The sequence below is a fragment of the Numida meleagris genome, chromosome 6, assembly GCF_002078875.1.
Source record: "Numida meleagris isolate 19003 breed g44 Domestic line chromosome 6, NumMel1.0, whole genome shotgun sequence".
In the NCBI taxonomy this organism is placed as follows: Eukaryota; Metazoa; Chordata; class Aves; order Galliformes; family Numididae; genus Numida; species Numida meleagris.
Genome location: NC_034414.1, coordinates 12,047,984 through 12,072,795, shown reverse-complemented (window position 1 = coordinate 12,072,795; position 24,812 = coordinate 12,047,984). Strand labels below are relative to the sequence as shown.

General features: G+C 38.9%; 1 protein-coding gene across 2 annotated transcripts in view; it reads left to right on the top strand.

The window, feature by feature from the left end:
• ABCC8 (ATP binding cassette subfamily C member 8) overlaps positions 7 to 24,812 on the top strand; it is a 69,148-nt gene continuing 44,342 nt past the window's right edge. For both annotated transcript variants that reach the window (XR_002440466.1, XM_021402930.1), the window contains exons 1-9: positions 7 to 225; positions 981 to 1,122; positions 3,315 to 3,436; positions 7,643 to 7,809; positions 10,213 to 10,455; positions 11,261 to 11,449; positions 18,051 to 18,215; positions 19,910 to 20,065; positions 24,167 to 24,301. Coding sequence is in view for 1 of the 2 variants with exons in the window: in XM_021402930.1 (XP_021258605.1) it covers positions 30 to 225; positions 981 to 1,122; positions 3,315 to 3,436; positions 7,643 to 7,809; positions 10,213 to 10,455; positions 11,261 to 11,449; positions 18,051 to 18,215; positions 19,910 to 20,065; positions 24,167 to 24,301 (1,515 nt within the window). In the remaining variant the exon portion in view is untranslated. The remainder of the gene's footprint in view (positions 226 to 980; positions 1,123 to 3,314; positions 3,437 to 7,642; positions 7,810 to 10,212; positions 10,456 to 11,260; positions 11,450 to 18,050; positions 18,216 to 19,909; positions 20,066 to 24,166; positions 24,302 to 24,812) is intronic.

Genomic DNA, 24,812 nt, shown 5'->3' with positions numbered 1-24,812 from the left:
GCCGCGCAGCCCGCGCCGGCCCCGCCTGGATGTGCGCGGAGGCGGAGGCGGCGCCGGGCTGCGCGCAGGGTCCCGCCATGGCCCTGGCGTTCTGCGGCGACGAGGGCAACTCCACCGCCTACAACGTTGACCACGGCGTGCTCAACAACGGCTGCTTCGTGGACGCGCTCAACGTGGTGCCGCACGTCTTCCTGCTCTTCATCACCTTCCCCATCCTCTTCATCGGTGAGTGCCGCCCCGTGCCCGCCTCGTCTCGTCCTGCCGCGCTCTGCCCTCCCCCGCTTCCCCCGGGTCCTCGTCCTGCCCGGCCGTGCCCCGCTCCCGGCTGCGGGATGTCCCGGCCTCTCTGCGCTGCCCGTCGCGTTTCGTACACGGGGTCGGGCGGAGCGGCAGCGAAGCGCTGCGGCGTGTCGTGCGATCCGATAAACCCGCTGCCGGCGTGTACGGCAGCCCTCCTCATCGCTGATAACGACAGGGGAGGGCTGCTGCAACTTGCTGTGTCCGCAGTGGGTATCGTTTGGTAACGTAAAACTGGGGCTGCCGGTAGGTGGCCCAGTCGCTCAACGCACGGCTCTGCCGCTGCTCCTGGGCGCCTCAAGGCCACGCTGCGTGGGGCGCTGCGCAGCCTGAGCTGGTCGGGGGCGGCCCTGCCCGTGGCGGGGCGCTTGGGACCAGGTGATCTTTAAGGTCTCTTCCAACTTAAGCCATTCGGTGATTTTATGATATGCTGAAATGCTTGAAAAATATTTAATTTGCATAGTAAGTTGCCAGAAGTATGGCTGCGTCCTATCTGCTCTGTTGACTTTATGCGGTGTGAAGATGAAGCGACGAGAGCGCAGTTTTGAGAATGTGTGCATCAAATATGTGCATGTTTAACATCACAGTTGGGTCGTTTTAGAACATTTGTTTGTTACACGTATGCTTTTCTGTATGCAGGAATTGTATATGTCACTTTTGTAAAGAAAACTTTTCCTATTTAGGATGGGGAAGTCAGAGTTCCAAAGTCCACATCCATCACAGCACATGGCTTCATTTTCCTGGCCACAATCTCCGCTGGATTCTAACTTTTATCCTTCTGTTTGTGCTGGTGTGTGAAATCGCAGAGGGCATAGTGTCTGATGGGTGAGTGTATGTCTGCATTCTCCTGATAGCACTGAGCGTTTCAAAACAATTTCTGGGTGTTGTCTCCCTGTTTAAATTCTCATCTAGACTGTATTCCTTGTGTTCTCTTCCTTGTGATTATAAACATGTAATCTGTGTTTTTGGTGATTAACCTACCAACCTTGTATCAGAAATTCCACAGACCTTGCCAAGTATGCACACACAAAATTGACCTTAATCGTTTTTAGTTCAGCTTACTGTCAGTATCTTTCCAAAGAGTAATCAGAGAGAGATCCTAACGATTCAAGCAGATGGTGACATTTTCATGACATGTTTTACGTCCGAGGATCCAGTCCCACAGTCCTTACTCGTGCAGAACTCCCATGAACACAGTATGTCACAATACTTTCCCCCAAACTCAGTCCTGTGCATCGTAATAAAAGGAGTATATCTGTTGGACATCATCCTCTCACCCAGTAGAGCTGCTTCTGAGGTACCACTGATGTTTGTGCAGTACATCTCATCTGTTACCTTGAGCAGGGCATCTCGCATTGTTTGGATGAAAAAGGTTTGTTTTCCCAAAATTTAAATCTGTTACAGCCTTCATTTGGTTTGATCAGTACTGATTGTGGCTTGATTGTATTCCTCCCCACCCCAAGAGTTGAGTTATGTATTATAGAGGGGAAAAGGCTATTATGTGAACGTCTGTTCTGTATTTCCTTTAATCCATCACTTGTTACTCACATGAGGAACATCTTTGAACAGTTAGCTGTAGGGGAAAATTATTCTAAACAAAGCAAGTGATACAGGAAGATGATTTATCATGAAAAAAGGTAAGATTGTAGAATGGTGACTGTGATCATCATCTTCTAAAGAGAGGTCTGATTTTCATAAACAGCATGAATTTCCATCCTGAGGGTTACAAGGTTGAAGCTGCTCATTAAATAGAATGAAACCTCTCAGTTTAGCCATTTATATAATAAATGTCCATCACCAGTGTGAGACATGCTGCAGAATTCTGCTGTAGAAGCTGACATCGTTATTATTATAACTTTCTTAAAAATCTATAAATAGGATATTTTTCAGTGCCAGGTTTTTGGTTTGTTTTTTAATAGTTTTTCTCAGGCTTATCAGGATGTGGGAGGCTCAAAGCAACATCTCCCGCCTTGAGTTTTCTGTTTTATTTTGTTCTTAAACATAATGGCAGAGTATGCTCACTTGCTACTTACATTGACTCAGAGCGCTGCTGTTAAGTAATAAGTGTCACCTGACAGGAATCAAAGCTCCTAGCTATCCTGAGGGAGTGCCAACCCACAATCATGCCTCCCAAGCACTGAGCAGGCTGGTGAGCGCGCCGGTCTATAAAAGCAGATCCTGAGATTCACCAGCTTTCTACCATTTATCTAAGTCCTTGCGACAGCGCTTGGTTGCCAAAGGCTTTGCCAAGGAGAGGCAGGCAATTGTCTCTTTTGACAGTACAGGAAACACTATTTCTTTTGTGAAAGATGGAATAGCAGAGGGGAAGATGGCAAGTAGGAGGAAAGAGGTGGGGGGAATGATTTTGTCTATCTTTGTACAAGCCAACAATGCTGGCTGAGAATTCCCGCATTCCCAAAGGCTGTATCTTCCAGGATTTCATCCACTGCTACACGAAAGAAAGTGTCAGGACTTTTTCTTTATAGAGCAAAACTTAGAGGCAGGTGATTCTGTGTTAAATTTTGTTTGATGGATAGTAGTTACTGAAAACAGTACTCTCTATAGGTAAGTTCTGTCTTGTCATGCTGTTCTTTTCTCCTCAACTGGAGAAAGCAAATCAAACATTTTCACAATACGTTTCTATAGGAAATCTTAAACCGCGCTGTCATTTGGTGTTCTCTACATATTTTGATGGACAGCTTCCAAACTAGTTTAGCTTAAATTAACTTTTCTCATTTTGGAACTGAGCTGCTTATTCTAATTTAAACAGTGTTCCCGCTGACTTCAGTAGGAAATAAGAGTATGCACATTTCATTTTCAATGTGGGGGAAGAATTTGAAATCTGACTGTGATTTAGGAGCACAAATCCCATTGAAAATTGGATAACTGTGCATCTGTAAACTGTCTTAGAAAGTCCTGCCTCCAGGCTATGTATGCAACAGAATTCATCAATTAAAAGGGAAACATTTAAATAGCTGAGATTGAATTCTAATTGTTGTGTTTGTTTTCTTTTTAAGGGTTTCAGAATCCCGCCACTTACACCTGTACATGCCGGCTGGGATGGCATTCTTGGCGGCCATCACGTCTGTTGTCTATTACCATAATATTGAAACATCTAATTTCCCAAAGTTATTAATCGGTATGTTTCTCAGCCGGAAAACCTTGGAAGTGTGACTGCATTGGTGCTGTCCGCCTGCTCATTTTGTGCCGTGTCATTGCGGTCTCAGCTTGTATGAGTGAAACCACACCTATATTCTGGTCTGCTGGGTGCTATTACAGACTCGGTTCTCGATAACAAGTGGAATTTTCCTGAAACAACTCATTGTTTTCAGTGCTTTTGAATTCCAGTTGTATTCTATGTGGTGTGTTTTCAGGGATCCGTTGGGCTGAAGGCTTCTTTAGGAGAAACTAGATTTGTGGGAAAAGTAGCATGTGTTAGAAATCCAGCTCTTAACTGTCAAAGCTATCCATATCCCTCTGCTTGTCAGCGTGTTACATTTAATCATGATATAGAATTGAAGCTGTCTTCCTGTCTGTAATCTGTTGAAATATATAAGGAGTCAAGAGAAATGAATGATGCCCATGACTTTGGGCGTGGACGTATTACTTTCTTTGCTGGCTCGTTCTTGTTCCTAAAATTTCCTTTCTAAATTGCTTTAAGTCAGGGTGTTTTTCCATTGAAAAGGTATAAGAACTACCTAGTATTTACTGCAAGACTGTAAATAAGCTGTAGTTAACTGTAGGAAATCTGTTACTGCTGACAGTCACAGTTGGTGATAGGTTCTTGACAGTTGGAATAGATTGCAGACTGTGGAAGAATACGTATTTAGTCATCCTGGTACCTCATCAGATTCACTTTCAGCTCATTTTCTTTATTAATGGATCCTGCTAGGGTTTGTCTTGTGTCGTTGTGGCTCTTTGTATCACAGTTCTGTTGTAATACCTGTCAAGTGGTAAAAAGTCAGTAACAATTTGATTTGAGAAAGCTTTTAAATACTGATGAACTGCATGTTGCAGTATGCAGGCATCCTTTTATGGAGGAGTCTGTATCTCCATAAGAAAATCACTCCTTTTTGAAAGGTCTAATTTCGATGATAAAGAATAAAGCAACTACAAGCAAGTAAGAAACTAAATTTGGGTTTCTATCTAGGCATGGCAACCTTTATGATTTTTCACTTGGGACTGCTTTTCTTCTTGCACTCTTGTCTTAAGTAGGCTCTCTTTTTATGACCATGTGATGATATACAGTCTCATTTTTGGTAAGTTGACAGAGCCTACTTTTAATGCCCTCTCACAGCTCTAGATGTTATGGTTCAGGAAAGCATTGCCCGCATGTTACAATCACCTATAGAAAGCAAGCTTTCATTGTGATTGGGTTGTTTGTTTGTTTTTAGATGTATAATGCAGTGTTTGATAGTTTAGTGTCGCTCCCATGTTCTTGCTGATCGATCACTAGGAAGAGCAGCACAAATATAGATCTGGTAGTTACCCATTTTTGCACAATCCTTTCCCTTTAGAGATTTCTCTCATGATAATTTGGTTCATTATTTTGAGTGCTGGTGCTGGATGAGCTCTGGACAATATTTGGATGATAAACAGATATGTCAGTGAATGCCAGCAACTTAAGTGTAATTAGTAACTATGGTGCTAAAGTTAATCATTACAAATTTTTGTTTTGCAAGAATTTCCAAGGAATTTAGGAAATCTAATCTTAATGCTAACTCTTAGGCAAAAAAAAAAAAAAAAGGAAAATCAAACTACATTCTATTCTAATTAGTTAATCTAATTTGAATCTCAATACAGAGTCTTCATAAACTGAGAGTCTTAGATCTTTGTTCTGTGTATTTTTTGCTTTCTCTTCATTGTCGTATTTTTGCGAGAATACAAAAAAAAATGTTTTTAAGTCTTCGTTATGTTTTCTCAGTCGTACAAACTTCTTGTTACTTAACCCTAAGAGTCATTGTCTTTCAATGTAAATTGCAACTGCTTTGTATTGATAGCTGAGACTAGGCAATGATACCTTTCTGAAAAGGTATCCCTTTCCAATCCTGTGAAAGGGAGCTTTTGTTCTTTGTTTTGAAAACTTTTTCACTCTATACCATAAATAAATGGAATCCATTTGTTGTTGTTCATAAGCAAGCAAGGGATGAATACCCTAACAGCTCTGTGAATTAGCACATTCCCTTGGGGTACTTCAGGACAAGGGTTGCAAGTTCTTTTACAGATCCTGCCTCTCAGCTCTATGCCCAGGCTGTTGGCTGTTTTGTAGTAGTCATTCTTGTTATCCTCTGACATAAAAGTTGTCAAGGTTTAATGTTTTTGTTCTCTGAAGTTAATGATTGAGTCCAGAGTCCCAGAGTGTCCAAACTATTGGAACACTTTGATCTTATCTGAGTCTGTTTTCCTCTATATGATTTTGACCTGTAATTATATTTCATCAAACGTGGCTTTTCCAGTCCAACACTGATAACATGTGGCTCTCGTAATAATGCTTATTTTAGGACTCTTTACACAACGTTGCAGAATGGATGCGTAGCAATTGTACAGTTTAGCGGGACACGTTTTAAAATAATTCTCATACAGAAAATCTGCTAGCTTTCTTGACATTTGAAATACGTAGTTGAATGGTAGTGTATGATTGCACTATTTTTGGAGTTAATATTTGTTTTGTAGAAAAATCACAGAAATAAAACATTTGGGAAAAATTATGAAATAACAGGACTTACTTATTATGCTGGAAGAGGTAGTATTATGAGAACACGTTATTTTTCTCTTAATTCAATAAAGATTCCTTTTTTTTTTCTTTCTGTTCTACCAGTCATACTTACAGGAGGCTGCCTCCCTATTCTTGACAGTAATCTAGTTTTCTGGTTTAAGTATCTTGTACCTTAGCATTATTGTTAATGCCCTCGCATCAGCAAGCTGCTGATGGCTATACACATTTGTAAGCTAGACTTATAGTTGCTGATGTCTTTGAACACTTTCTCCAGTGTTACAACAAGACACTTAGTAAGCAAATACATGTTTTTCTTGTCATTTGGAGCACATTCCAGCTGTTGCACCATGGCAGATGTAGCAGCAAAAAAAAAAAAAAAAAAAAAGTAAAATAACATAACCCTATAAGATGTTTCCTGAAGAGTTGGGATCAGCAGCTGATTTATTGTGTAGTAAATGGCATGGAATGCGTTTCCAAAATCACCAGAGCTTACTGCAGGGATAATTTATCTGTAAATGACAGTAGCATAAGCACTTCTAGACAAGAAGTTCAGTAGAGCTCCAGAACCTAGAGTACTGTGTTCTGCTCTTGGGCCCTCAGCATAAGAATGACATGAAGCTCTTAGAGCAGGTCCAGATGAGGACCGTGTAGATGCTCAGAGCATGTGAAGACAGGATGAGAGGGTTGGGGAGGTGAAGGCTTCAGGGAGAGCTTATAGCAGCCTTCCTGTACCTAAAAGGCTCCTACAGGAAAGATGGAGAGAACTCTTTATTGGGGAGTGCAGTGATAAGACAAGGTTAACTTTTTTTAAACACAAAGAGAGTAGATTTAGATTAGGTGTTAGGAAGAAGTTCCTCCCTGTGAGAGTGGTGAATCGCTGGAACAGGCTGCCTGGAGAATTGTTGATGTCCCATCCCTGGAGGCGTTCAAGGCCAGGTTGGATGGGCCTCTGGGAAGCTTGATCTGGCAGAAGATGTTCCTGCTCATGGCAGGGGGCTTGGAACTGGGTGATCTTTAAGATCCCTTCTATCCTAAGCCATTGTATGAGAAACTCTTTAGAGTGAAAATTGTGTTTTATGTAAGTCTGAACATTCTTCTTGAATGTATATCTGCATTATAAATTACACGTATGGAATTTGCGTTGCACCATAAAGAGCAGCAGCAGTTTGGAGAAAATATTAAAATATTCCTACATACACTCCAGAGATTTGAAGGGTTAATGAGGTCAATTTTCCTTCAAACCAAGTTCACAGCAGTCTTGTAGCATCATTTGCTACAAATGGTGCTTGAAGAGCATCATTTATAGCCACCTTCTCTTGTGAGGCAGCTTCTTCCCTTGAACTCATGATGTGGCTGCATGCTTACAACAGATGGAAATTTCCTTCATCAGATTTCACATTGTAAAGCTTTCCAAGGACCACCAAATATAATGGGAAATGAATTTGGATCAAATATTGTCTTAATATTTTTGCGTCTGCAAAATTGAATTAAGTTTCTGTTTTGACACGAGAAAGACTACTCTGGTTTTATACATTGTTGCATTCTTTTTGAGTGAGTATTCAATAAATACTGCCTTTGTATATTTTCTCAGTTATGGAGCTGATTAACTTTTTTTTTCCTTCCCTACAGCATTGTTGTTCTACTGGACTTTAGCTTTCATAACTAAAACCATCAAATTTGTAAAGTTCTGTGATAATGGGGTTGGATTTTCTCAGCTTCGATTTTGCCTCACAGGACTGCTGGTTGTTCTATATGGAATGCTACTAGCTGTAGAAATAAATGTCATCAGAGTGAGGGTAAGTTGAGTGTTGTAAGCCTCCTGTCCATTTTTTTTTTTCCACGTTGCCAGGTACTTAGTATGAAACACATTTCTAACTGAGAGAGAGAAAATTCAATGACAAATAGAAATATATTTGAGAACTAAACGCAAACCCAATTTTATTTGGCCATAGCTTAAAAATGCCGGAATAAGCTGTAGATAAATTGATATAAATTTCACCTGGTTTTAAGTGTATATTATGATTCACAGTTTCAGTCATCAAAAACTAATATTTTTGAAGCAAGGAACGACTGGGTGAAAATAATAGTCTGCTATAAGAGATGGTATTAGACACACAATTAACATCTTTCATTTTCCAGGAGATAATTTCAGTAGCTGATTTACTGGGGTAAGTAAGATTGCTATATAGCCTCCCAGGTATGTACATTTCTTTGTGTCTCCAGTCATAATACAAACTAAGAGGTGGTTTTGGAACCCGCTGAGTAGATAATTGCCAACATTCTTGCCTTCAGCTGTTTCTCACCTAACTGTATGTGCAAATTAAACTTAGTCTCAGGAGGGTAAGGCAGGAGGGAAGGAACTTCTTCCATGTAACTGTTCTTGCTGCTTCCTTCACACTAATATATGATTTATTTCCAGTAATGCTTTAAGCAACATGAATTGTACGTATGCCATACGTTTTTTTCTTCTTGTAATAAAACTGCATCTTAAATGAGATTTGGCCATTGTGGAATTATAAGCCACAAGGAGGAATAAAAATGGTCACTGTCTACTGTCATCTTTTTTTATTTTCTGTTTATTTGGATTTCATTATTAAAGGATGTCACTGGTGCATAAAATCAGCTAGCCAGCACCGTGGGTTTTTTTACTGCCTGTTGTGTCTATGCCAGAGTTTGGAGACACAGGCTTATTGTTGCAGCTGCTGAAGGAAGGGATGAAGAGATTAGGTTGGATGGAGAGTCAGCCACTGCTGGGACAGTTTGTGGCGGGGAAGAGAGGGTTGGCAGGTAAGAAAATAGTGAAAAACAAGGTGAAGGCATTTATGCAGCAGAAAGGGAAGACATTAGCCTCAGCTTTTTGTTTTTTTTCTGCTGCCTTCTCCCATCTTCTCTCTGAAGACAAAAACTTTGTTTGACTTCGAATCCCAACTCTGTCTTCTCCCTTCCTTTCATCGTTTGTCTAGATAGCTGTTCCCAAACCCATTACTGTTTTTCATAGAATCATAGAATGTCTTGGGTTGGAAGGGACCTCAAGGATCATCAGGTTCCAGCCCCCTTGCCACAGGCAGGGTTGCCAGCCACTAGATGAAGTACTAGATCAGGTTGCCCAGAGTCCCATCCAGCCTGGCCTTAAGCATCTTCAGGGATGGGGCGTCCACAGCCTCTCTGGGGAGCCTGTTCCAGCACCTCACCACTCTCTCAGTAAAAAGCTTCCCCAGTGTCCAACCTAAATCTCCCTTCCTTTAGTTTAAAGCCATTCCCCCTTGTCCTATCACTATCTACCCATGTAAAAAGTTGATTTCCCTTATGTTTATAAACTCTCTTTAAATATTGAAAGGCCAGTGAGGTCTCTCTGCAGCCTTCTCTTTTTGAGGCTGGTCAAGCCCAGTTCCTTCAGCCTGTCTTTATAGGAGAGATGCTCCAGCCCTAGGATACGTGCACTATTTCTCTGGCTATGGCTGGGAAAAATAGATCAGTGAAGTGTATCCAGAAACCCTACTGATACTGATGTGATTTAGGTACAGGCATGAGTAGAAATTGAGCAAAGTTTGTGACTCAGAACTTCTAAGAGGTGTATTTTTAACAGATGTTTCATTTTCAAAAAAAAAACCAAAACAGCAACATCTGGAAAAGAAGCTTTGTCTTGACAGTAGGAAATAATCAGGAGTTTTCCCTTGTTCTTTCAGCATTTAAGCCAATGAAAGCATTTGTTAGTGCCATATGCACTGTGGTACAGTGGTTTTCTAGACTCAGGACTGCTCAGGTCACTGCGTGTTTTGAGCTAGCTAAAAGTGAGGCACTGTGGCATAGAAGAAGAACCACTGTTGTAGCCTCAGAGCTTTGCTTGAGCTGGTGTGTCCCGTGTCTGGAATACAGAGTGAGTGGGTCAGTACTATGCAAAATGTGAGTTATTTGTATTTTTCTTCAAGTATACAAGTTTTTGCCTCGTAAACAAAATAATGCTGAGTGTTCAGGGTAATATATTTCTAGGCTAGATGCCTCTAATATTTCCACATTACCTGAGGAGACTGAATTGCTATATTGTTTAAATTTGAATACCTAAGTTCCATGAGTACTTTTGAGAATGCAAGCCTTTGATTCACTGATGATCTGCTATGTTCTTACCTCTTACGTATTCCTTGTAGACTTGTATTTTCTACATGAGTGTGATTCTTTTGGGGGATTTTTTTGAATTTCAGAGATATGTTTTCTTCAAAACTCCTAAAGAAGTTAAACCTCCTGAGGATCTCCAGGACCTTGGTGTTCGATTCCTACAGCCGTTTGTGAACCTGTTATCCAAAGGAACATATTGGTGGATGAACACATTCATCAAGACTGCCCATAAGAAACCAATAGACTTGAAAACCATAGGCAAGCTTCCCATTGCCATGAGAGCTCTGACCAATTACATTCGTCTTAATGAGGCTTTTGAAGCACAGAAGGTATGCAAAGCATAGAATTGTCAGTACACTTTCTCACTATTTACATTTTTCATTGCTTTTTATGCTATGACCACGATATAAAATTGTGCAAGCGGTCATGCCAATGGAGTATCCGTTAATATAGTTTTCTGCATACAAAAACATCACTCAGTTATACCTTGTACAATTCACAAAGTTTCTATAAATGAGCATGCGCATCAAACACATTACTGGTTAAATGCATGTAAAATCCATATGGCTTCTATTACAATGCAGAAAGTAATTACCGACTGTACTCACTAAAACATCATTAACATTATTCCTAATAAGACCTTGGAACTGTTCAATTACAGAGTCAGTGTTAATGAGGTCTTGTAGTACTATTTTATGATGTTGTTTGAGCTACGGTTTGTCCGTAAGAGAATTCAGGGCCAAAACTACCTTAGCTTGACTCCCTGTTGGGAACCAAGTGTATTCAGAAATGTCTTTTGCAGCTTATCTAGAACAGCATAAGCTTTTCGACCCCTGTGTTCACAGGAAAACAAAACCTGCCAGTTCCCACTTTTTTTTCCTACTCCCCTGGCAAGCCACAAACATCAGTTACTTGATACCTGTTAAGGATAGGAAAGAAATAATGTCTTCTTTTTGTGAAGTGAAGGAGAGTACAAATTCAGGCTTTGTAGAAAGAGTAATTGTGATTTCTGTGCTTTTCTAGTTCAAAGATTGCAAGCGATTGTCAATGAATTAAAGCAGGGGAAAAATAATGTATTGTACCTGAGGTTAATACATTATATAATCCTAGATTTTCTTTTCATATTCTGAACAGAACAAGAGACCGTCTTCTCCACAGGGATCCAGGTCAATTTGGCGTGCTCTCTGCTGTGCTTTTGGGAGACCCTTACTCCTCAGTAGCACATTCCGTATTCTGGCTGACTTGCTTGGATTCGCTGGTCCCCTCTGCATCTCTGGGATCGTTCACAATGTTGGAAAAGGAAATAACACCATCCGCCCACAGGTACTGTCTGTACTGGGTCTGGCTGGGATGGAGTTAACTTTCCCCACAGTAGCCCAGGTACTGCTGTGCCTTGCACTTGTAGCTAGAACAGCATTCATATTGCACCAGTGACTTTCCCTGAGCAATGCTGGCACAGAATCAAGAGTAATAGTTTTCTCTAGGTTAAAATGCTCCTTGTCTCAACCCACGAGCCTTTTTTTCAAGGTATTTTCTCTTCTTTTGAGGAGAGGGAATGAGAGCAATGTGGTGGAGATCAGCTGTCTATGTGTGAAACCACCACGCTGTAAAATGTCATAAGAATAGGAGTAAAAAAAGTAGTGCTAAAACTGCGTATTACTGATTCTTAGTAAGGAAGGTGACTGCAATGTATTTGTGAATGCTAGAAGTGCTAGTATGTATGTAACGGCTACTGCTGACATTGGTACCTGGGTGGTGAACATAACTGTGTTACCTACACATGTCATCAGGCTTGCATTTGGGAAAATAATGCCATTCAAGATAATGGTGAAACACTCAGAATCTTGCTAATACTGTTAATATTTTAGGTACAGTTGTGGCAGAGGTTGAACCAAGTATGTGATTAAGTGCTTTTTGGAAATGCAAAAGGATGTTTTTAAGAGGCTTGGCTTTTCATTTCCAAAAATAAGAGATGTCTAAGAGGATTAAAGCATGCCTTTAACATCATGATAAAATACCAAATGATTTAGCTGTGAGAGAGAATTTCTGCTAGTTGCTCTGGAGGTATTGGTTTTCAACTGATGCAGATTTTTTTAAAGATGCTATTTAATTGAGTGCTTCCCAAGAAGAAACTTCTTGATTTTTTTTTTCTTTCCTTTTTTAAATGTATAAATCAGGAGGTGTTTTTTCATAAAGTAGGATTACTCAGCCTCCATTTTTATGAGAAATATCACCTTTTTTTTTTTTTTTGCAGCTCGTTTATTGTTTGGTAAAAGATTGATTTCTGAAGTCTGTTGACACTGATGGAAATATACTCATTCACTCAAGTAGGCTTTGGATTAGGTCCATTGTAAATATTGAAATACATTGAACGCATTTCAGAAAAAAAAAACAAAAGCCTCAAGCAGGAATGAATTATTTATACATGTTGCAATCTTTGTCCTAATATTTGGAGAGTTTTGTATGCCAAGTAGATCCAATGAAAACCAGTCAAAGCAGGAAATTAAAAAACGAAGGCTATAGAGGATATGTTGTGGCAAAGTAGTATGCAAGCTTTGGAGGCGCTTCTTGGTAATTTGTTTGGAACACTTAATGTCTCAGCTGAAATTATACCAAATAGCTGTTTACAGGTTATCCTGTTTAATTTTCCCATTGAAATGTCAGCCTATTGTCACTCCCCTATTAAAATGCTCAAGTCTGGTAGATAGGCTCCTAGCGGAGTGTCATCCAGCCTTGATGTTCTCACCGTGTCCGGCTAAGTGGTAGCCTCGTGGTTGTAATGTATACCATTTGGGGGTTGCATAGCAGCAGTGTTCACTGACGGTGATAGTCCATGTGTGACCATTAAGAGTTCATTTTACCTTTGATTAAAAGGCTCCACTGAGGCTGCTTCTTCTGTTTCAGCCTGATTTTATGGTATTGTTTTTCTGTTAAGAGGCTAATTACTTTTCTAACTGAAAACTGCTTTTTCAGAATTAGATGAACTACCTTTGTAAAATGTACTGAGGTTTTCTATTTGAACTATTCGTAAATAGACTGGTGTGTTCAGGGAAAACTCACATATATATATATATGCACATTTCTAGTCAGCTGGATCTAGTCTGGAGAAACTACACCCGCTCTACATCTAGGAATATTATATCCCTCTTGTAAGGAATGAACAAGTAGAACCTTGCCTTTTAAATTATTTGCTCATGAGAGCTTCATAGCTAGAGGAAATAAACCTTTTTAAAACAGCGTCTTATAAAAGTAAAGCTATGGGAAATCGTTGCTTCTGTCTGATGTGCTGCTGCATTTGACGGATTTGGACAGAATTTCCATACAGTTGGACAGAATCAGCCAAGCCAAGTAAGCTGTGAGTGCAGTGGGGAGTGTCTGCTTGGCCATCCCTTAAAGTGACTTTTCTTCACTTGAAGTAGTTTAGACTGGGGAGGTGTTGTGGCGAACTTGTAACTTTCAAACAGAAGGTCTGTCTTTGAAGCTGAAGGCAAAGAGATAAATCTTAAGATATATTTGCTCTGTTCTTCAGGTCCTTTGTGACAAATGAAAACTGCCAGGGAGCTGGAGCTCTGAGATCACGTGCGTGTCACGGGCGGTATTAACTGCTTTAGTTTGTGCCACAGTTAGACACGACAACATCTTAAATTCTGTCACGTTCTTCATGTTTATTTATAACTTCAGTATCAATATTTATGGCCACCCCTGGAACATTCTCATGACATGAATTTGTCTGAGTGTTCAGCACTTCACACCGAAGAAGAGACTGTCAGAACAGTAACCTTCATATTTTGCGTTAGGATTGGTGTTTCTACTGTTAGGAATATTTGTTGACATAATATATTCAAATGATACATCAGATCTACAGAATCATTATTTGATAAGATGTAGAAGGCATAGGACTCAGTGTAAGAAAAGGCTCAGTATTGACACTTAAGATTGCTTTCCTCAAGGGCCTGTAAATATTTGGAATAGCAGCCTTTTGCTCAGCTTTATACTGGCCAGTGCCTGCTAGTACTTCAGAAATTATATTATCCTGAAGTTATCAGGGAGGTGGGATACCAAATGTCTCCAAAACCATTTTTTGAGGACAAAATATCTAATTAATTCTATCAACTTCTCAGTTATTTGCCATACATTCAAAAGGTTCAGGAGTTGTTCAGTTATTTCCTTACACTTCCCAGAGGCTGGCAAGTGTGCTTAGACACTGACTGTAGTTTAGTCATGTAGGTGCTCAGTGGCTGTAAACCATCATGGCCTGATGATGCATGTGAGGCTTTGTGGATATCTTGGTGAAAGATGTCTCTGTGTGTGATGTCTCTGTGTGTGTGATGTTTATATCTATGTATGTGTACATCCTCCTTTTCTCTCAAGTTGTGTACTGGAATAAAAAATGAGAACTTTCATTTCCCTTTTCCTCCCTGCTTATCTATTATCTACTGTTTTAATTTGAATCAACTCTACGTCAAAATCTTTTTGCTAGGAAAGTGTGATTTCTCCAAATGTGTTTGTGTAAAAAATATATATATCTAAAAAAAATAAAAGGTAGTATTAGCTGCAGTAATTATCAGTACTCGCCAGATGTGTATGTAGGTCAGCATTAAAATTATGCTGCTTTTGTCGCTGCCTTTGGTATAATACACTGCAATCTGCAACCTTTGTGGCTGTGATAACACTAACATGACAGTAAAGAGAAAGGATGTCTTTGACAGTCATAATCTTTCAGTATTGCAGACATGTATGTTGTTATGTCGTATGTGACTTTCTCCCTGGGTGAGCCTGTGTTCAGTTAAAAAGAAATCACGGGGAAGAACTGCTAAAATTATAGATGGCCTGTGAATTATTTCAGAGGAAATATTCTCACAGCTACAAGTTAAGATACACCTGAGGACACGTTGCACGTTTACGTAACAAATGTCAATGATGCTGGGTTTATCCCAAATGTATTTTTTTCTTTCTTCACTGAAACTACTGACTTCTGCAGTTGTATTATATTGTGAGAATATATACAGTGCACAGGAAATAACAGGTGGCTCCTGGGCAGTTAAGCAGTCGGTACAGTTTGTCTGCCTTACATGTGCCTGATGCTTAGGAGCATAGATATTAAAAAGTGTGAAAATAAATTGGAAGCATATAATTGGCCGTGGACTTGGCCAATTTATCAATTTCTCTTCTCTTTTTCCTCTGTCAAGGCTTTACGGGTAACACAGGAGAAGACTTAGTTACACGCACAATATTCCAGGCATGGTACATTTTCTAAAGCTTCCAGGCTAAGTGTTGAGACCTAGGTTGTCTTATTTTTCAGAGTTACAGCATGAATAACTTATGTTCACATTCGCATCTTGCAGGGTTCAAAGGCAAGTTAACATGGTTTGAAGAGCTGAACTTGTAAGATTATTTATAATCTGGAAGAGCTACTCTTACTGCACTGCAGACCTTTTGTAGTATATAATGCTGCTATTTCCTGTTTGAATTACTGTAGAACTGACAGTCATTTATGGCTTAAAATCTATTAAAGTCACAAATAACTAAATCCGTAATTAAATGTCTCTATCTGAACATAATTATTGACACGTACTGTAATTGTTCAGAAAGTTTTACATCTGAAACAGATTGAAGAAAACAAGCACATCCAGCAATTGCCTGTATTTTATTTGAATTGGAAGATCCCATGTGTTTGAATACTTTCTCGGTAGGCTTTTCTGAGTGCTAATGCCTTATTTTTAGTTCGGTGGTCCCACAGATTGCAGAAGAGTTTATGTACATTCAAAACTGGTTGAAGTCAAAGCGTCTGGCTGAACTGGAAATAAGTTATTGAATGAAATTGTTTTTATTCCCTGTTTTCAGAGTATGTAATTTGGTGCTTTCAAGTAACGTTGAAGGAAATTTTCCGTGTTCTTGTAAGATACTGCACTGTACACTTGCTTAAAAGGATATGGCCATGAAGAAGCCTCCTCATGTGAATAAGGAGCATTTGTGTCAACAAAGTCTTACAGAAACAGAATCATAATTACTAGCTTTGTGTCCAGTGTTGGTTTGAATCTTAGTAGCTTGTAACAAAAAACACGTATCCGGGAAAAGGGAGTGAGCATAAGAAATCCATACACATCTGTACTGCATAGCAGACAAAAGTGCTTTGACAGCTGTTTATGTTGGCTAGTGTTTGAAGAGCCAACCGCAATTCATTTTTAAATGATCAGATGTTCATGTGGGATGACTCCTTGCTGTTGATAGATGACCTCCAGGACACTTCATGAGATGTTTAAGCTGTTGCGTGCATGGATCAGACTAGTTTCCTCTCATGAGAAGGAGTATTCTTCTGTGAGGTAGAAGGCACTGTGTCAGGAAGCTTGTCCTGGATGTGTTCTTATGTGTGCTCTTCTCAGAGAGTAATACAAAGGATCTTTTCAAAAGCTATTTTGTTTGTTATCTGGTTTACTTATTGCAAAGGCAAGCATAGATATCTCTGTTTTTAAGACTATAAATTACCATACTGGTGGCAGGAGGATAGATAGCGTGCTTATTACAGTAATGGCAGGAGCCATTATGGCTGTTAAAAGATGGAGTGAGAAGAGGCGGAAGAAGTACCCTAAAGCTCTGCTTCCTCTGGCAAATGTAGTGGCCTGTTGGGTTGCCATAGCTAAAAGGCCTCGCCCCTCCTTCCACGTTTCTTGTTGACCCTGCTCCCTTTCCCTCCTTTGATTTTATTCTGGCACCCATCAGCCCGTTTTGTGGTCTGACTCAACCCATCAAATTAAAAGGGAGCTAGCAGATTATTTTTCCTGGGCTGCTTTTCTCGCTAGTGATTTGAACTGGCTCAGTGAGAGATCCCATAAGATCCCAGACTAGCACACAGTAAGGTACAGAAGCGTGCAGCTTGGAGCAGCGTGGTTGCAATTAAGGGTAGAGAGAAGTGCACTCCTCTTTCAGCTGGCTTGACATCATCTTGCAAAACCACAACTTCAAAACTAGGTTTAGCCTCTGTATTAATTTGTCATATGGGATTTCTACAAAGAGTTAACTGCAAGACACAAATCAGATGTAATAAAATGTACAGTCTATGAGTGTTTATGAAATGTGGTTTATTAAGTGTTGCAGCAGTCTTAAAAGCTTTATCAGCGCATGAACTATCTAGACTAGAAATGTGCTCAGTGAGGAGTACAGCAGGAGTGCAAATGACAAAGAAGCCTCCTGGGAGGAAGTAGAAAGAGACGTCTTCCTCCTTTTGCCTTTAATGGCAGCTTAAGCCAACAATCAACATTTTCAAGGAACCAAAAGGATGAAGAGGAAGGCAGAGGCATTCTAGTTTCAGAAGATTCTCAAGGTGAGCCAGACTCTGAGCTAGTTGTGGCACTGAACATGTCAAATAAATGCACTGTTTTCCCAGTGAACTGTAGATGTGCTTCAAAATGCACTCCAGTGATCTCACAAACTTCCTAGGAGCTAGTGACCACAAATAAAATAAGTGCCGAGCAAACCTGTTAAATGCCACAAACGGAAATAACGTGCGTATTTCCAGGAGTTGGAAGGATGTGTTTTACAGCAAGTGGAGAAGGTCAGTTTAGCATTTGGTAACCTTAGATGTCAAAATAAGGAGACAAGTTTTTCTGAAGGGTGTTAACTAGTCCTTTCTGACAATGGGCAGGGCGTTTCTTTAGCAAATGATGATACTGTGTTACTCAAAATGTCCTAGAATTTTGGAAGGACATCAGAAATCCTGTAAATGTCACTTTGCATTTAAATAGAACTTACTGAGTTGGCAAATGATATGACTGTCTCCTTGAACTGTTAAACGGTGAGGTTTCAGATCATGTTGGAAGCGCTTTCAAAGTAATAAACTGTGGTTATCTGCTTATTAATTATGCAAAACTGATAATTACATGGCAATTGCGCCTAATTTCTAATCTTTTAACTTTTTTTTTTTTAGACTAAAATTCTTGGTGTTTTCTTTATTTCGTCTCAAGAGTTCCTGTCCAATGCGTATGTTTTGGCTGTACTCTTATTTTTTGCCCTCCTGTTGCAAAGGACATTTCTCCAAGCATCATACTATGTTGCTATTGAAACGGGAATCAACTTGAGAGGTGCAATACAGGTAGCCAATATATCAGTTAACCTGTTTTCATGCAATCGTACATGTGTTTGTAAATATATAACTGTAGTAGTTCAGATCAGTTATAGCAACTGAAAGAGTTCTCTCCTGAAATAAACTGAATTACTTTTGCCATTAAACTATTGCCATTAAAGATAGCTTAAATTTCCACAGAGATTCTCTTTTTACTCTATTTCTTATGGTATTTTTAATAACCATCCATTATATTTGGAAGTATACATATAAATATACTTTGGACATAGGCATAGGTTATATTTACAATGCATGGAGTACCACGGGTTGTGCCACTGAGTGACTAGGCGCTGCGAAGTCTGTAATTACTGAACTTAAGATCAGTAAAATGGAGGCCTTAATTACTGAGTAGCTGTGAACAGCAAATCAGTGTTTTATGTAGTATACAAAAATCTGTGCCTGAAAGAAGAGTAAGTGAGAGAATTAGGAGCTATATTGCGATGTGATACTTCCAATTGCACTGGCTGATATCTCTCCTTTGACATCTTGGAAGCCAACCAAGTTACAGTGTTTATCCACTGAACTTCATGGACCCTCTGAGAGTCTTTATATAGGTGGATGCTTTCAGTAGCAGCATAATTATTTAATCCTCTTTTGATCATGTACTTGGAAGCAGTTGTCAGCTGCCAGACTTCTGGATTTCACCCATTGGTTTTCTCTTATTAGAGTGAAGTAAAAATTACTTAAAGAAATAAAAACTTGACTTAAAATATACAAGGCACAAAACATATTAAGCAGAGTCACTACGACTGACTGAAAAATATGTGGACTGCAGCAACTAGAAAATGGTAAAAGGGGAACTGCAAGAAAATAATGTTACGTTCCCTTGAATGTTGTTTAAGAAAATTCATTCTGTGCACTTGGGTACTACACAGAAGCTCAAATAATGCCAGCAGTCATACCATTCAGACTGGAAAATTCTAGATGTCATTTGAAGCAGCGTAATTAATGTTAGTGGCAGTCTCCCTGCCAGTATTTAATGACAAATGCTTTTTTTCTGTAATTTTTCAATTACTTTACAGCTTTTATCTCTTTATTCCCCTGTATAAATCTGCACCTGTTCCACATGCCCAATACAACTTCATACTGAATGATGGATAGTTGGCACTCGATCAGAAGACGTTTACTGAGTCAAGGTGCCTTCTATCAGTGAAATCTCATGACTGTAAAGCATGATTGTGCAGCCTTTTAGCAAACAAGCTGGTAAAAGTACCCTTTCATTATTGTGTAGTGAGTTATTTTTATATGTGGTGCCTGGTTCTGTACTAAGGTAACTCATTCACTACAGAATCAGACCTGTTCCATTATTTGCCTGTGAATTAATGTTCGCTATGGGACTAGTTTTTCTAGCCAAAATGTAATAATATTCTCAGCTTTAGACCAGGAATACAGTTTCATTCTCTTACTGATCCTCTAGGATGTAAAAAGGGAGTAGTTAGACAACCATTATGTACCTAAGTGTGCACTGTGCTTCCTGTGGGCGAGCAATAGGAGAGTAGCTTAAAATTTTTAATCATAACACAAAAGGCACAACGTAACTATTTTCATTCAAGTTCCTAGGGATTTGGGCTTCCCTTGACGTGCTGGATGGTGTCTGTGTTTTAATTGGAATTAGAAATCTTGTTTTATTTCTTTATACTAACAATACTTCCTCCATCTTCCAGACAAAAATATACAATAAGATTATGCAACTTTCAACTTCTAACATGTCTATGGGGGAAATGACTGCAGGCCAGATCTGTAACTTGGTTGCCATAGACACAAACCAGTTGATGTGGTTCTTTTTCCTCTGCCCTAACCTTTGGGCTATGCCAGTACAGGTAAGGAGACCAAGCATGTCTTTTAGTTATTAATGTACATCGATTTGTAATGATTGTTTGCTTATGAATTTGAAATTGAAACTTGAAAAAAGTCTTCAAGCTATTAATATCTATAGATGTTATATGTACCATAATCCATATCTGTGACTAGATATTTAAGATTTTATTAGGATCTTCATCTTGGTGCTTAAGCTTGAAAAACTAAGCTGATAGTCATTTTTCAGTGAAGTAGCATTTCTTTGAGTCTGTGAAATGGCTTGTCTCACTGCATGGCCGTGTGGTTGGGTTTATGTTAGTAATGAGGGTAGGGCAGAAACAGAGTTCTGATTGCATGCTAAGCCAGATTGATTCTCTGACCTGGAGAAGTGTTTTTGAAACCTAATATGTTACACTATGCCTTCTGGTATCTCTGTGGTGGTGAGGGACAGATTGTTTCTGAGACTGAAATAGGACCTGCAGGAAGGATAAATCTGCCTGAATCTCTGGTAAAAACTCTTGCTAACTCTTACGAGAATTGTGTAAGGCCTCAAGTCAGGATAGTGAACACATTCAAGTGTAAACAGCAACTTACCTAACTGATGACTTCTTAACTTTTTTTGTGGTCTACCGTTTGCATTCACTCTACATATGTATGAGCTATATATCTATATGTTCATACACGTTGCAGTAAAAGATTCAGAGAGACTATAGTCGTAATTTTACAAGTCAAAGCGTTTCTACATTTATACAGTATAAATGTATTTACCTCTTCCTTGTGCAAGATTAACTGCATCAGGGTATAGACCAAGTTTTCTGATCTGCTCCACAGAAGCTTAAAATTTTCCATTGCATATTCTGTAGCGTGTCAGAGTCATGAAGATTTCCTGACTGTTTTCTGAAAATATAGTAATGTTTGCATTAAAATTTACCCTGAAACTCTTCAGTAGATCAGAACAGTTAGTGTCAAAGCACACCTTTTTTTTTTTTTTTTTTTTTTTGGTGGGTGGGATATGCATTGCAAAATACCAAGTGGTAAGTCATGTTGGTTGCAAAGTTCTCTCCAACACATGTTTCTGCAGCATTCATTCAGTACCATGTTTTATGAGGCAGTGAAAGTAATTACTGGATGCTTGAGAGATGGTAAATAAGAAGTTGAACAAGCTTCATTATAATTTAAAATGGATTTTTGATTGTTTTATAGCTCTTAACCAAACAATCAGTATTTCAACATCTGGAGTGAATTTTTTAATTATCCTTGACTAGAAAACCTACTTGTTCATAACAAGTCAGATTTTCTGTACAGTCCAGATAATTTAAGTCCCATCTTTTCGGTGACTGGAGTCAGCAGGAGCTTTACCGTTGCCTGAAGGTGCTGTTTGAGAGCCTCTGAAATCAATGAAAAGAGGCTTAAAGATGCTTGTTACTTGAAAGAGGCCCTCACTAGGTTTGACTCAAACCCTGGGAGCAAAAGGAGCCCCCTGTAAAGGCTTTTTCCCCTTCCATTTTATAAGCGCTCGTGTTTGATTCCATTGTGATTACTTAAAAAAAATAAAATAAAATAAAAATCCTGTATTCTCATATCTTCGGTTTAGTGGCAGAGATGATTTACAGTACTAGTGAAATGTTAACTTGTCTCTTTTAAAACTGGCCACAAAGCAATTTCTGCTTGAAAGTGTTTGCTGTTTTGAATACAACAGTCACTGGACTGTGGATTTCTTTTATTTTTGAAAGTAACCGGGGGTATCACCAAGTTTGTTGTTCGTGGTGTGTACCTCTGGCAGGTAAGAGCTTTGGGATGTTGATGAAAGGTAAGCAAATGTTACACGACACGATTGTTAAAAAACACGATTGTTACTTTCTCAGAAATACTAATGAGAACCTTCCCATCTGACAGATACTGTCCTCTAGCAGTTCAAATGTTACCACTTACTGTTGATTCTAAGCCTTGTAGTGTGGGTATGACAAATCCAGAAGCACTTGCATTAATGTTTACAGATTTCAGTACTTTTCAGATACTTCTATCCGTGTATTTCTATTGAAAAAATATTTTTGTTCCACACATGATATTGTCCTATGGGAAAACCTTTTTAATATAAAAGAGATAATTTAACTGTGGTCATGTTTAATCTATTGAAAATGTGTAATTTTCACTGCAAAGATTGAGCCTTTCAGTGGTCGAGTTAGAGAAAAAGTAAAATCAGGAGCTAACAACTCCCTCTGGATCCAGTAGCTAGAGTTGCTTTCCCTTGTTTGTGAGAAACTGAGCTTCTGTTTCTAGAACTAGTGTGTCCCACAGTAACCTTGATGGTCAACCAGTAATGGGCTAGCAGTAAATCAAGAAGTCACTCTTCCTTGTAGACTTAGTATTTCTGAGTGTCTGTTGACTGTATGCTGTTCAATGCTTTCCTGTAATTTGAGAGCCTAGTTGTCTGCCCATGGAGAATCAGTTGCAAATTAGTATCTTGACCTCTAAAGACAGTTCATGTTCTGGAGGGGAGCTCTGCCAGGACTGTCTGATGGGGTCCTTGCATGTGTTTGTTGGTTTCGTACACTCATTAAATCCCCCTCTACACTTTAGAAGCAGATTGCTCGATCACTCATCACAAAAACATTTTTAAATTAGCATTTAACCATTACTCTTACTAGATTTGTACAGTATGTATAATAGAAAAAACTTCTGTGATGCAGAGTATTTCCTAATTAAATACTGCGATTCATTTTAAGGTTCGCATTTAGTTCATCTGCAGGTAGGCATCAAAAGATTGCTAAAAAAAAAAAAAAACTTATTTTCCCTCTGTGAGCCTTGAATTCATGAAAGTGTTGATACGAAAGTGGGTGAAATATGTACGCTGTTTTTCTTCATGGAAGCACCCATTTCACGTGAACATATAGGGGAGATGATCAGCTTATGACTACTGAACTTTGGAATGATCGAAAATAGTGTTTATATGCATATGAGTATGCAAATGTAGTAGGAGTCATAGATAATGCTTTAAGGAAACTTCCAAATTATTATTTTTAATTAAAGATAATGATGTATTCAATTAAATTTCCATTACTGTGTCTTGTGAACCGACTAATTTATTAGCTATTACCATATTTTAAATAATAGTGTCAATGCTTTTGATCATTCAGGAGTCAGACATTAGAATAGTGGTAATTAACATGAGCAGCTTGTGCCTCTCTTTTCAGAGAGCAAGACTCTGGCTTGTTCTCTAAATTCTTATTTATCCAAAGGGAACTTTTTTTCTCTAACCTTTTTTTAACATTCATTGCTTGTCTGGTACTATGCATCCTTAAGACAATTCACGTGAAGTTTGTTGGTGCTTACTGGAATCGGAGATTCTGACTAATATGACTGTGATGTTACTTTTTTGGGTACTCCACAGCAATAATGTCATGAACATTGAGGACAGTTAACATTTAAAATATATAAGTTGCATTTTAATGGTATTGCATATTGGTTTCTATAGCAAGCGAAGAACTATTCCTTCTTTGTAGAATTCTCATGTGTTGTAGATTGATGTGTTCCAATCATATTGGAAAAGGTAGATTCTTCCCTTGGTGTAAAAAGGCTTAGATGTCAAAGAAGGATGCTATGTCATCCAGTCAATTAAGAATATTTAATAGTAAATGTGAAGGGAATAGCTTGATGTATTACTTAGAAGCATTTTAAAGATTATATTTCATTTAAAAGTATCTTTTTAATATTCTTATTTTTAAATAAAATTATTTTAAATAGCTGTTAGTGGGGGCTGTTATAAACGATACACAAATCTATACATCTTTTTTTAACTATTCATCATGGAAAGTCCATGAAAAATAAAAGTACATAGCTGCCTAGAGTTTTCTAGTTGTCTTGCAGTTTGTGATGAAAGTCACAGAATCCACAAGCTGGGGAGGAATACTCTAGGCATATTTGATCTTCTGACAGAATATTTTGACTGATCAAACCATGCTGCGGTGACAGTGATGCAGAGTGTAGGACATTTGGGGGTAGGACTGGCTGCAGTGGTGGTGGTTTTAAGTGTGCTGCCTGGTTATCCAGTGACTGATTATTGTGGTACGCACCCGAAGTGAAGTCAGCCCAAGTCTTTCACTCACTTTCTTTTCTCCTGATAGATAATTGTTGGAGTTCTTCTCCTCTACTACCTTCTAGGAATCAGTGCCTTGATTGGAGCAGCAGTAATCATAGTACTTGCACCTGTTCAGTACTTTGTAGCAACAAAACTCTCACAGGCCCAGAGAAGCACATTGGTAAGCATCTTCACACTTGCGTATGCTATTAATATCACCTCTGGTCTTTATGCATTAGCCTGTGTTTAGAATTACAAAGCTAATGGTGTGAAATTAACCAAAAACTGATTCTCAAACACCATGCAATGTTCAAAAATACGAAATGCAAGAATGTGAAAAAATGACAAACTTCAGCAGTAAAGATGCAATTTGTCTTGAGATTTGTATTTTTCAGCCAGTATGTCTTTCCTTTACAGAAAAAAATTAAGATCTTTCTATCTTGCAAATATAAATGATCAGTGTTCATTGACTGAAATGACCTTGTGCAGCCAGATGATACCCAAATAAATGAATCATGCAGAGCAATCTGTCCAAGGAAGTAGGAAAGCTGTATTTAACCTCAGGCCGTAGATACATTGTAGATGAGGAGATCTATGGATGTAACTTATTTAACTAAAGGTCCTGGCTCCCACAGCATGTTCCTCAACTAGGGAGCTTAGAGGTCTGCTTAGTCATGAGTTGTTCCTTGGTT